Source organism: Chiloscyllium punctatum, chromosome 20 (assembly GCF_047496795.1).
Source record: "Chiloscyllium punctatum isolate Juve2018m chromosome 20, sChiPun1.3, whole genome shotgun sequence".
In the NCBI taxonomy this organism is placed as follows: Eukaryota; Metazoa; Chordata; class Chondrichthyes; order Orectolobiformes; family Hemiscylliidae; genus Chiloscyllium; species Chiloscyllium punctatum.
This window is the reverse complement of record NC_092758.1, coordinates 32,406,202-32,419,550: the sequence shown is the minus strand read 5'-3', so window position 1 is coordinate 32,419,550 and position 13,349 is coordinate 32,406,202. Positions and strand designations below refer to the sequence as shown.

The window sequence follows — 13,349 nt, the reverse complement described above, 5'->3', positions numbered from 1 at the left end:
GAATAAGTTGATTAGGGATAGTCAACATGGTTTTGTGAAGGGTAGATCATACCTCACAAACCTTGAGTTATTTGAGAAGGTGACCAAACAGGTGGATGAGTGTAAAGTGATTGATGTGGTGTATATGGATTTCAGTAAGGCATTTGATAAGGTTCCTCACTGTAGACTATTGCATAAAATACAGAGGCATGGGATTGAGGATGATTTAGAGGTTTGGATAAGAAATTGGCTAGCTGAAAGAAGACAGAGGATGGTGGTTGATGGGAAATGCTCATCCTGGAGTTCAGTTAACAGTGGTGTACTGCAATGATTTGTTTTGGGGGCCACTGCTGTTTGTCATTGTTATAAGTAACCTGGATGAGGGTGTAGAAGGATGAGTTAGTAAATTTGCGGATGACATTAAGTTTGGTTGTGGATAATGCTGAAGGACATTCCAGGTTATAGAGGAACATAGATAAGCTGCAGAGCTGAGTTGAGAGGTGGCAAATGGAGTTTAATGTGGAAAAGTGTGAGATGATTCACTTTGGAAGGAGCAACAGGAATGCAGTGTACTGGGTTAATGGTGAGATTCTTGGCAGTTTGGATAGGCAGAGAGATCTCAGTGTCCGTGTTCATAGATCCCTGAATATTGCCACCCAGATTGATAGGGTTGTTAAGAAGGCATTTGGTGTGTTAGCTTTTATTGGTAGAGGGATTGAGTTACGGAACCATGAGGTCATGTTGTAGCTGTGCAAAACTCTGATGTGGCCGCACTTGGAGTATTGTATACAGTTGTGGTTGCCAAATTTTAGGAAGGAAGTAGAAGTTTTGGAAAGTGTTCAGAGGAGATTTACTTGGATGTTGCCTGGTATGAAGGGAAGATCTTATGAGGAAAGGTGGAGGGACTTGAGGCTGTTATCGTTAGAGAGAAGAAGGTTGAGAGGTGACTTAATTGAGTCATATAGATAGGGTGGACTGCAAGAGCTTTTTTCCTCGGATGGTGATGGTTAGCATGAGGGAACATAGTTTTAAATTGAGGGGTAATAGATATAGGACAGATGTCAGAGGTAGTTTCTTTACTCAGCGAATAGTAAGAGCGTGGAACACCCTGTCTGCAACAGTAGTAGACTCGCCAACCTTAAGGGCATTTAAATGGTCATTGGATAAACAAATGGATGAAAATGGAATAGTGTAGGATAAACGGGCTTCAGATTGGTTCCACAGGTCGACGCAACATTGAGGACTGAAGGCCCTGTACTGCCCTGTTATGTTCTATGTCCTCGACGACCTATCCATCCCATCCTATTATTCATCTATACAATGCTCCTTAGTGGCATCATCCACAAGTACAATATCAATTTCCAAGGACATATGGTGGCACCCAGCACCACCACACCACACTTCTCTCAACCCCTCCAATGTCTCTGCATTTTCATAAGGCTTGTCAAACAGTCAGAACTAGATCAACAGGAGTTTCGTCTGGTTAAGTATTGGGTACACTGAAGCAACAGTCTAGTTCCTGTTGAAACCTCTGCTCTCTGAGCACCATCACTCTCCCTGACAACTAAAGGACATCTATTTTATCTCTAGAATTTCACTCAAAAATGCTCCATTGCGGACTTTCTATTGCTGCTAATTTTATTCATGCCTTTAATAATTCTAGGCTTGGTATTATAACATGCTCCTGGTATGTGAAATTATTGAAATCTTTCCTGCTCTTTCCCTAACCGGGGGCAGTGACAGTGATTGCCCTTGTTAACAAGATAGTATTTGACCAACTATGACATAAAGGAGCTCCAGCCAAAGTGGAATCATTGGGAATCAGGGAGAAAACTCTCCACTAGCTGCTGTCATACCTGGCACAAAGGAAGGTAGTTATGATTTCTGGAGGTAAAGTCACCTCAATCCCAGGACAGTTGCAGGAGTTCCTCATCCAAGGTCAAATTATCTTCAGCTGCTTCATCAACGATCATTGTTGCATCTTACAATTCAAATTGGGATGTTTGCTGATAATTTAACGATGTTCAGCACCATTCATGACTCCTCAGATACTGAAGCAATCTGCCAATATGCAGCAAGATGTAGAGAACATTGAGACCTCAGCTGATTAATGGCAAGTAACATTCACACTGGGGAATGACCATTTCCAACAAGAAGGAACTACTCATTTCTTCTTGACATTCAATGGCATCTCTGGCTGAAACTTCACTATCAATATTCCTTGGCTTACCTTTGACCAGAAACTGAACTGGATCAGCCACATGTAGCCATGATGCATCCTGGAGATTCTACAGTAACTTTGATTGGGAATGCCATGGAATACCTTGATGAGTATAACTCCAGTAACACTCAAGAAGCTTGACACCATCCATGATAAAGCAGCTTGCATGATTGACACCTCATCCACCACCTTTAATGTTCACTCCCTCCACCAATGATCTACAGTGACAGCAGTGTGTACCATCTACAAGATAACTGCAGTGAATCATCAGTACCTTCCAAACCTGCAACCTGTGCCACTGAGAGGGATAACGGCAGCATGGGAGTACTGCCACCTACCATTTCCCTCTTAGCAAAACACAGTGACCTGCATCAAAGCTCAGACAGCACCTTTGAAACCTACAACCACTTAATCTAGAAGGACAAGGGCAGCAGATACATAAGAACACCTCACCTGCAAGATCCCCCTCCAACCCACTCGCCATTCTGACTTGGAAATGTATTGTTATTTCTTTGCTGTAGCTGGTTCAAAATCCTGAAATTCTCTCCCTACCACCATGGTGTATCAATCATGGACTCAAGATTCAAGAAGGCAGCTCACGACCACCTTCAAGGGCAAATAGGAATGGGCAATAAATGCTGGCCAGCTAGCGATGCCAACTTCCCATTAAGTGAATGAGTAATCCCACATTTCAAGCACTACACTATTAATGGTTTCAGTTGCCTAGGTTCCAATACTTGGAATTCCATCTCTACACTTCTCTCCCTTGTTTTCCTCCTTTGACAGTTCTTAAAACCTACCTCTTTGACAAAGCTTTTGGTCAGCAACCCTAATATTTCTTTAAGTGCTTCAGTGTCACTTACTGTTTCATATTGTCCCTGGGAAGCACTTTAGAATGTCTTTACTACATAAAAGGAACTGTTTTGATACAAATTGTTGCTATTCTTGAGGAGAAATTTCTCCACCCAGAGAATGGTGAGCCTGTGGAATTCTCTGCCACAGGAAACTGTTGATGCCAAGACATTGATAAGAGATAGATATAGATCCCAGAACTAAAGTGATGAAAGACTATGTGGAGAAAGAGGAACAGGATACTAAATTGAATGATCGGCCGTAACCATATTGAATGGCAAAGCTGTTTGAAGGACTGAATGGCCTATTCCTGTTCTTGAATATTTCTTATATGAGAAGTTGGTAAAAGCAGATTCGATAAATAGTTTCTTAACTGAGCATGAAAAACCGACTGGGTTATGGATAAAAGTAGAGATATTGACTAAGCATGACTTAGCTTTCAAAGAGCAAGTTGAAATAAGATGAGACTCATGGTTTCCTTTTATGTTTTATGTTTTAATTATTCTGTCATTCTATGATTTCAATGTTTAAAAATCTCTCAGTTAAGCCTACTATCAGAGAGAAGTTATTTTAGAGAGCAAGGAAGAACCTGTAAGATAATCAATTACAGAGAATTTTATCAAAGAAGTAACGTTTTGTCCACTCTATCACTTCATGTTTAGATCCTTGATTTTTAATTGATGAGTCTCCTTTCCAACTGCAGCATAACTGAACAGAAATAAATGTAAACCCTAATGATAATTCTTATCCATATTAGTTTGCAATTTCAAGCTATAATTTTTGTTAATATTAGGGATGATAGCGCACAAGCATGGAGTGTGGGGGCAGCAGAAACGGCTTCTGTTGCCCAGAGAACCTTAGCAGTGGTGAAGAGCCATGGAGACCACAAAGAATCATGTTTTTACAGGATTTCCCATGGCTTTGTTACCATAGTGACAGCTAATTAACATAAACAAAGAAATTCAGCTCTCCGTATGCTTACATTCTCACTGTTATTTTACTTAAATTATTAATTCGTGAATCAATTTGTGTTTTGATTTTCTATTTTAGATTTGGATTTATTCTTCACAAATCAGAAGCTGTACTTCACAAAATCGATCTCGAGACTATGGCCTACATTAAAACAATCAGCTTGAAAAACTACAGCTGCTTTCCACAGGCAATGGCCTATACTCACCTGGGTGGCTATTATTTTATTAATTGTTTGGCAAATGATTCAATTTCACAGCCACAGATCATCTTAGACAGTGTCACTGATTCTCTAATCGGATACAATGATGAAGTGTCAGGTACTCCATACATCTCCCCTGATGGGCACTACCTTGTCAGCACAGATGATTACAAGGGGTTAATTAGAGTCCAGTCTATTAGCTATCGGGGTGAGATCAAGTCTACTTTTGATATTACTACCAATCTGCACATTGTTGATGTGATCTTTCAGCCATCCTTTACGGAAGCCAACCAATACTACATCTATGCTAGTTCTCGCCTTCAAACAGACCTGCTATTTCTGGAGCTCTCCACGGGCACTGTTAACATCATTAGGGGTGTAAAGGATCCCATTGAACAGAATGACTGGCTGTGGAATAGCATCAACAGGGTAGTAGTAGGCAGTGGCCTATTTGGACAGCACCTTGTTACCCCATCTAAGGATTCCCTGTTCATCATAGGTGCAAGACAAAACAAATTGAACTGTGAGATATCCAACATTATACGAGGCAACACAATTGTGTGGGTTGGGGAAGCATGAGAGGCTACAGAGTGGAGCTTATATCCATCCAATGACCTTTTACACTGCTTTTAAGACAACTGTACAGTTAACATCTGCATTTTTTTACACTGAAAAGCAATCTTAATGTACACAACTATGTTGCTGAACTTAACAGTGTTTTGAACATTATTAACGTGAGTGTTAGGATGCAACTCTTAGTTGAATGATAACTTAACCCTTTAAGTGTGAACCTTTTTCGTTTTGTAAATCACCTGATGTCTACCCCATATCTGCAAAAAAAGATGTATATTTTCTATAACTTTTCACTGTGGACTATGGACTATCATAAATGTGGACTAAAAGACAAGATGAGCAACAAGGTATTTCTTTTCACAGTCCTTTTTCAGTCTAGAAACAAAATTGTGGTTATTACAATCTTACTTTGAAATCAATCTCATTGTTCCACTCCTTTTATTTCAAGTGAAATGATCATACTACAGCCCTCAAAGGGTCACAAAGCAAAAAACAATAAAATGTTCATGTTGATTGGAATTATTCACTTAATTGTTATTGAAATAGTTGCCTCTACCCCATTAATCTTGTGACTCCTTTAATATGTTTTATCAATGTGGACAGCATGATCTTCTACATTTCGCAACTTTGCATCTATAATTTTATGCCATATGGGGAGCTTATTGTTGTGATATAAAGTCCTAAAATGACAGAGCTAGACACTAGTGTGGTGATACATTCACACTGTTAATGTATTGGTGTATGAGCATTGCTCAGTGCTGGATGAATGGACTTACATAAAATTTCCAGTTTCTTTAAACACAGATGTAATGATGATGGTGGTATCTGAAAGTACAGCTCTAATTAGCCAGAAAGTTGAAACTACACTGAATTGAATTTAACATCCAGCTCACCTTTACACGTTGATCAATCATCATTATGCATGTGTTCTCCAATGGTTTTGAAATGTCCCCTTGCAACTGATCAGGCAAGTTTTTCCTGATTAAGAAGTATTGAATATCTTTATCATATCTAAAAAAAGCCATTCAGTTTTCCCTTGCCCACCTTGCATCCAAGAAAAAGCAGCTTGAAAACTTATCTTTTAACCAAGGTCTAATAAACAACTACCTATGGGAAACAAAAGTGAACATTTCAGCTAAACGACAATGGAATTCTGCAGGGTTCCTTAAACCTTAAGTGCATTCTTTGTTTTCTGGAAATACGATTCATTTAATGATGTACATGACACTCTTTCATGGAATTCTGAGTCTCCCTATTTCATTTGTTAAAACGCTCTCAGAATGAATGGTTGGAATGCACCTGATTTTAAAAAACATACAACTGAAAGGTAAAATTTATACAGAAACTGACTGGGAGTGAGTTTTTCAGATTTACTAGCATATTATGATAAAGGTTAAACCTATAATTGAAAATACTGTGTAGTATAACCTAATAATTTATGACTTTTTTGGATAAATTTAGGACCTTTTCTCGGCTTTGTTCTCATAGATAAGCTTGTCAAAGTTTTTTAGAAAGCAAACACAAAACCTTGACAATTATGGTATATGGCTTTATGATATTGTTATGAATAACATTAACATTTTCTGTTTACATAACCAAAAATAACATCATACAAGATAGACCTAAGGTTATAATGATTCGCTACTAAAATATTTGTTCCCACACCTTTACCATTATGAGTCATCACCACAGTCCAGTATTGAACAATTTTAGCTTTTTAACACAGTACAGAGGATTAAATTGTATGCTGAAGCTCATTATTTGAGAAGTACACAAAAGATGGTTAAGAGCTTCCCAGAGTTGACCATTGCAAATATTGATTGAGAATGTGCAGTGAACAAATATAATGATCCAAACATCCACAAACAGTTTGGGAACCATTAGTGTAAGCAAATATCACATGTGAGAAGCAACAGTATAAACCACATTGTCAGTTTAGTTGTAGGGGTGGGATTTGGGATTTTAGTTGCACAAAGTGAAGAGCAAACACCAACAAGCACATGGTGATCTTTTGATGACCAATAGAAATCACAAGAAGATAAATTGAACTTTCATCCTTTCTCTTTGTCTAATTCTCTATTCTGTGAATTGTGTTTCTTTCCTCCTCTTCCTGCATCAAAGTCTTGCTGCCAAAGAGACAAGGCAGAAAAGCTCACAGTGAGAGCTCTCTTTATTCCTCTTGCGAATTGACCAGCATCAGCTCAGTGTTTTGTACAAGCTAAAAAATTTGTTATACGGACAAATTGTAGATTCAAGCTGGAATAAAATGATCGATAAACAGGTAAAGTGTCTCCATAGCTGTGTGGGAACAGAATACATTCAGCATGTTCCACTTATAACTTATAAAGTTAATTCAATTAAAGTTTTTGTGAAAAATATGAATCCTCAGCATGGAAACAAACATTTCAACACCATTTTCAAGGGCAGATTTAAGATGTGATAAACTCATATACAATACAGAAGAAGAAATTTGACCCATCATGCCTACAGCCATTAGCAAAGATCTGACTATGCTAATCCCATTTTCCAGTTTTGGTCCATAGCCTTGAAGATCATGTCAGTGCAAGCAAATATCTAAGTACTGCTTAAATGTTTCAAGACTTCCTGAATAACCATCCCTTCAGGCAGTGAGTTCCGAACACCCAACATTCTCCATGTGAAAACATTCTCCTCAACTATCCTCTTAGCTTTCTACCTCTTACCTGAAGTCTATGCCCCCTGGTCATTGAGTGAAAAAGTGCCTTCTTAATTATCTTATCAATAGCTCTCAGACACCTTTATTTGGTCCCCTCTTGACCTTTGCAACTTCAAGGAAAACAACCACAGCTTATTCAATCTTTCCTTTGAGCTCAGACCGTTGAGTACAGGCAGCGTCCTGCTAAATCTTCTCCCCACCCTTTTGGGTGCATTCTGGCTATACTGTGGTGACCAGAACTGCACATTGTACTCCAGTTGTGCCCAAACTTGTGTTTTATGCAATTCCAGAATAACTTCACTTCCCTATGCCTCAACTGCCTCCTTAACCACCTTATCCACCTGTTCTGCTTTCAGGGATCTGTGAATATTCATGCCAAAGTCCCTCTGATTTTCAGTATTTTCCAGGATCCGACCATTTATGTAATCCCTTGCCCATGTTATCCCATCAAAAGAATATTACTTCACACTTTTCTCGTGAGTTGCCACAGCTCTGCAGTTTACAAAGATCCTGCTCAGTGCTTACCACTATACTGATGAACATGTGCTGCGAGAACACCCTGCATTTAAGTCCTAATTATTAATATACACTACAACCAGCAAAGGCCCCAACACTTTGCTTATATATTTTCAAAAAAACTTTGCATTTTCCTTTATTCAACTTGCACTCTTTCAGTTTTTGTAATTTTCTTTATTCGATCCTCTCCTGCCCTTTTTAAGCAAAGGCCCCTGCTGAACCTCAACAAAAGTCAAAATAAAATAATACCATCCCCCCTGTGTTGTGTCTCAGCCAATTTTAGATCCAATGTGTATCTTTTCCTTGGATCCCATGGGCTGTTATTTTGTTGACTAGTCTGCCAAGAGGAGCTTATCAAAAGCCTTGCTAAAGTCATGTAGACCATACCAAATGTATTGTTTTCAACAGCAGTCCTAGTTTCCCCCTCAAAACATTTGAGCAAATTTGTCTAATGCAACCTTCTCGTAATAAATCCTTGCTGACTATCCCTAATTAATCCCTGTCTGTCCAAATGCAGATATATTCAATCCCTCGTAATTCTTTCTAGTAACTTCCCACCATTGAGATTGAACTGACTAGCTTGTAATTTCCTAGTCTATCACTTTCCTTTTGTTAATAATGGAACAATGTTAGTTATCCTCCAGTCCTCTGACACCTGACATGTGACCAAAGAAGATCTGAAAGTTAGACCCAAGATCTTTGCTATCACCTTGTTGCTGACATGAGTCTGGGATACATCTCCTCCAAGCCTGAAGAATTATCCGTTGTTGAAGCTGCTAAACCTGCTAGTACCTCCTCTCTCTTTATGTTTATCTCTTCTAATATTTCACAATCATCCACCTGATATCTATACCCACAGCAAACTTTTCCATTATAACACTAATGCAAACTATTCATTCAGGACTCTGTGCACATTTTCAGGTCCACTCACAAATTAACTCCATTGGCCATAATGGATCCTAGTTATTGTCTAAAAATTCACTTGCTCTTTATATATTTTCAAAAAAACTTTGCATTTTCCTTTATTCAACTTGCACTGTTTCAGCTTTCATACTTTTCTTTATTCAATCCTCTTCTGCCCTTTTTAAGGCTCTTATTGGGCCTCTGCCAAAATGAACTCTTAATATCTGACATAAGTTTCTATTCTGCTTTTACTGCCACCTTTATGTCCCTTGGTATCTGAGGTTCTCTGGTCTTGATGTCACCCATTTTAGAGGAGTATATTTGCCCTGGTCTATTTCCACCTTAAATATCTGTGACATTTTATCATCAAATAACTACTCCAAGGCAACTTGGGCCACAAATATCTTATCCTAATAAATTAGGTTAGAACTTTTATTCCTGTCCTATCCTTATCCCTTTCCACAACTATCCTACATTTAACTGAGTTATGGTCACTATCTCCAAAATGTCCACCTACTAATATGCTAGCCCAGCCTCATTTCTGAATATGAGGTCCAAAACTGCTCTGTTTCTTAGTTGGGCTTTCTCTGTACTGGCTAAAAAAGATTTCTTGGATATGATTTAAGAATTTTGCTGCCTCCCTACTGTGATGTAAGGTGTGTGATTTATTTATGTATATATATATATTAATATCATTTATTTTTGTGTGTGGATTTAATATAATGGCATGTGGGTTTTTGGTCTGTATGTCTGAAGGGAGCCTAATGATTAACTTGTAAGTATTTCTAGATCCATGGTGATTTTTTTAAAGTCAGTCTGAGAGAGAGAGTTTTTGAAGGCTAACAGGAATTTGTTTACATTGGGAGTATGGCATGGAAAGAAAGATTTTGGGTTTCAGTTTGGCAGTTTTGCAGAAGTTTTGGCTAAAGTTGGACATGTAAAACAGTTGTTTATCATCAAAGGAAATTGATTAAATTTTTTAGAAATAGCTTACGTTCAATGTATACAATTTAATTTGACAGTTACAGATTGAAAATATATGGTTTCAATTCTAAAAGAGTTATTTGAAGCTGAGAAAGTTTAAACTTAATTGTTTGAAGGCTCCAGGAAGACCCTATCAGATTTTCAAAATAGGGAGTTGAAACCATTTTATTTAATCCTTATAGATGTGAAAGAGAAGTGAATTCTCTCAGTGTGAGTCCTGTATAGAGGTGGTTTGGGGATTAATGAGATTGTATTTTACCATGTGTTTCTACGTCTTTAAACTGTGTTAAATGTGAATAGTTTTTTTTTTAATATTTTATCTTACTTTCTTTCATGGAATAAACTTGTTTTATTGTTAAAACCAAATCTGCAGCATTGTGTGTTTGTGTTTCTGTGAAAGACCACCTCATTAAAACCAAAACAAAATGAAATATGATTTATCATGCCAGATGTCAGTCTGGGATCAGACTTATCCAATGATACTGTCAGCTGGGATCCTAATCTACCTTCCACATCAATAAATATATGGATAGTTAAAATCCCCTACTGTTACTGCTTTACTATTACTTTACTTGATTACAAATTTGATGCATTATCTCTCCCTGACTGGTTGAGGATCTATCCTGTTTGCCCCTTTTGTGTTTCTTTCAATCTAACTTAAATGACTACGTTTGATGATGTGACCAATTTTCACTGGTCCCACCTCCCCAGAAATGGTCCCAATGCCATAGAAATTTAAAGCTCTCTCTTCTGCATTACCACTCTCCAGCCACACATTTACCTGCTCTATCTTTCTTCTCCTATACTCATTATTGTGTTGCTCTAGAAGTAATCCAAATATTATATTCTTTGAAGTCCTGTTGTTTAATGTCCTACCTAACTCCCTAAAGTCTGTCTGCTGGACCTCATTTCTCCTTCTTCCTATGTTATTGCTCCCAGCATGAACAATGATCTTTGGCTGTTCACCTACCACTTCAGAATGTCCTGATGTCATTCTATGATATCCTTGATCCTGGAACCTAGGAGGCAACGTACCATTCTGGAGTCACATCTATGGCTGCAGAAGCCTCACTAAAGAAATCTCTTCCATTTTACTTCTACCCCTCCTCCAAAGCAGTGGACCACCAACAATGTTACAGCCTTGACGCCGTCTGACCTCCAAAGCGGAATTATCACTCTCACCATGATCCAAAAAACAAAAAATGGATTGCAAACAAGACACACATGGGCAATTCCCTCACCACCCTCCTGTTCCCTCCTTCTGTCAGGTAGTCTGCCATTCCCTCTCATCTTAAAGTTCTTTGAGCTGAAGGATGACCACGTAATAGTACGTACTATCCACAAACCTCTCAGCCTCGTGAATGAACCATAGTGCCCTCAGCTACTGCTCCCCCTCCAGAACCCAGAGCTAGAATAGCACCAGCCAGAGGTATCTCCTGCACACATGGTCATCATGACACCAAGAAAGTCTAAGATTTTCCACATAGTGCAAGACATGCCAATCATTTGCCTGAACCCCCTCCTTGCCTTCCTCCGGACATAATTTAACAGAATAAAAAATGGACAGTTGCGTTTATTTTACTTTTATCCTACTTAACTATATTGTAGAAAAATCTTGTTTGTGTTAGACAAAGAACCAGAACCTATTAACCGTTTAAACAAAGAAACATACTTTTGAAGTTATTGAAGTTTAAATCAATATCCAGTCACAGAAGACAAGAGAGAAATACCCACCAAATATGTGCTTGATTCCCGTGATCTCACACTTTAGTTTTGTTGAACCAGCTGACCCATTCATCTGTCTGTTTCTAGGAGCTCTCTGCATTCACTACTTCTTTTAACATCACTGTTTCCACTCCCAGGTGCCATACTGGTCTCCTGCTGATCTGTCAGCTTTTGGGACTCTTCACTCTCGCTGTGCCCTTTAACCTCACTTTCATCACTCCCACTTCCTACTTTCTCCCCCACTGCTTCCAACGTGGGCTCCACTCTCGATGCTCCTTTTAACCTCACGACCAGCCCTCCTAAATCCCACATAGGTCCAACACCAGTCAGTCTTCTTCTATCCCATTATTACCATCCATGTTTCAGTGTGAACCTTTTGAGCAAATTCATTCAAAAGTATAAGATATTTGCAGCATATTGGCCCAACTTCTGGTAGGCAAGCAGTTCTCTTTCTCTCTACCCCATCCTAATTTTTCAATCAGCAAAAAACTTAATAAAAATTACCAGTAGGTCATCCATATGGCCTCAATATTGAATTCACCAGTTTCTAAATCTCCCATTCCATCCCAGATCCAACCCTCTGACTCAACTCTGCCCTCTTGACCTGACCTAGCCTTCCATCTAGCTTCCTACTTATCCGTTCCACACTTCCCACCAAACCTATCACAATCACCTCCTACCTTTACCCATCTATCGCCATCCCAGCTACCTTTACCCAGCCACACACCCCTCCCCCAATTTATTTCTCAGTCCCCTTCTCCCTCCCCAGTACTGATGGGGGTTAAGCCCGAAACATCAACTCTCTTGCTGCTCAGATGCTGCCTGACCTACTGTGCTTTTTCCAGTGCCATAATTTATTAACTCTGACTTCTCCAGCAGCTGCAGTCCTCATTATCTTCTAGTTATATTGTCATGATCAATGCTAATTCACTAATTCAGAACAGGACAAAGGTCAAACCTGAAAAATTCTATGCTGTTTGGCTTTAGCACAAAGATGATGTATTTATCCATAGGCTAATATAGGAGGAAAGGACTACTGTAATCATTAGGAATTCCAGGACATAAGTTGCTATTTCCAACAAATTTATTGAAATTTTCTTACCACTTCTTTAAATTAAACTTACTCTGCCTAATAAAAGCTTTGACTGCAATTCATTCTACTTGTATTTGTGCTAGTATCTGTATTTTATTTTCTGTTTTGTTGTTGCTCTGAATTTGTCATATACAGACGTTGAGGTAGAATTGCAAGGTGGTACCTACTGCATCACTTCCACCATTGAGATAACTCACCTGAGCTAACAAGGGAATGAGATATTCTATCCTATTACAAGCCTCGAAATTGACAACCCAAGTTACCTCAAGCTGCTAGCTAATCAGAAGCCTGGTCCTTGCAGAATCCAGTGGTGAGAAAATAAGTCATTCTTATCTCATTGTGGGGTGGGGCTGCATGACGAGGAGAGTCAGGCCGCCACAGGCAAGGGCAGAAGGGTGACTTTGAGATTCCACCTCATTTCCCAACTCCCCCACTTCTCAATTTGTGCTTCTGATTGTTTCCAAATTATAGCAGGTTGCAATGCTTTCACAATTGGGAAACTAGCCACCTTTCCTGCCCAACTGGCTCACTGCAGGTGATCAGGATGGTGATCAGTTAAGGCCCTTGAGTAGTCCTTTATTGAATATTAATTAATTGTTTGCATATCCAAATTCCCAAGAATAATAACAAAGAACTG

At 38.9% G+C, this 13,349-nt stretch overlaps 1 protein-coding gene across 2 annotated transcripts in view; it reads left to right on the top strand.

Annotated features, from left to right (window-relative positions):
- The window catches only part of LOC140492012 (follistatin-related protein 5-like), a 563,483-nt gene extending 553,223 nt beyond the window's left edge, over positions 1 to 10,260 (top strand). For both annotated transcript variants that reach the window (XM_072590618.1, XM_072590617.1), the window contains one exon: positions 4,103 to 10,260. In XM_072590618.1, coding sequence (XP_072446719.1) covers positions 4,103 to 4,802 — 700 coding nt within the window. In that variant the 3' untranslated portion in view covers positions 4,803 to 10,260. The remainder of the gene's footprint in view (positions 1 to 4,102) is intronic.
- Positions 10,261 to 13,349: the final 3,089 nt, after the last annotated feature.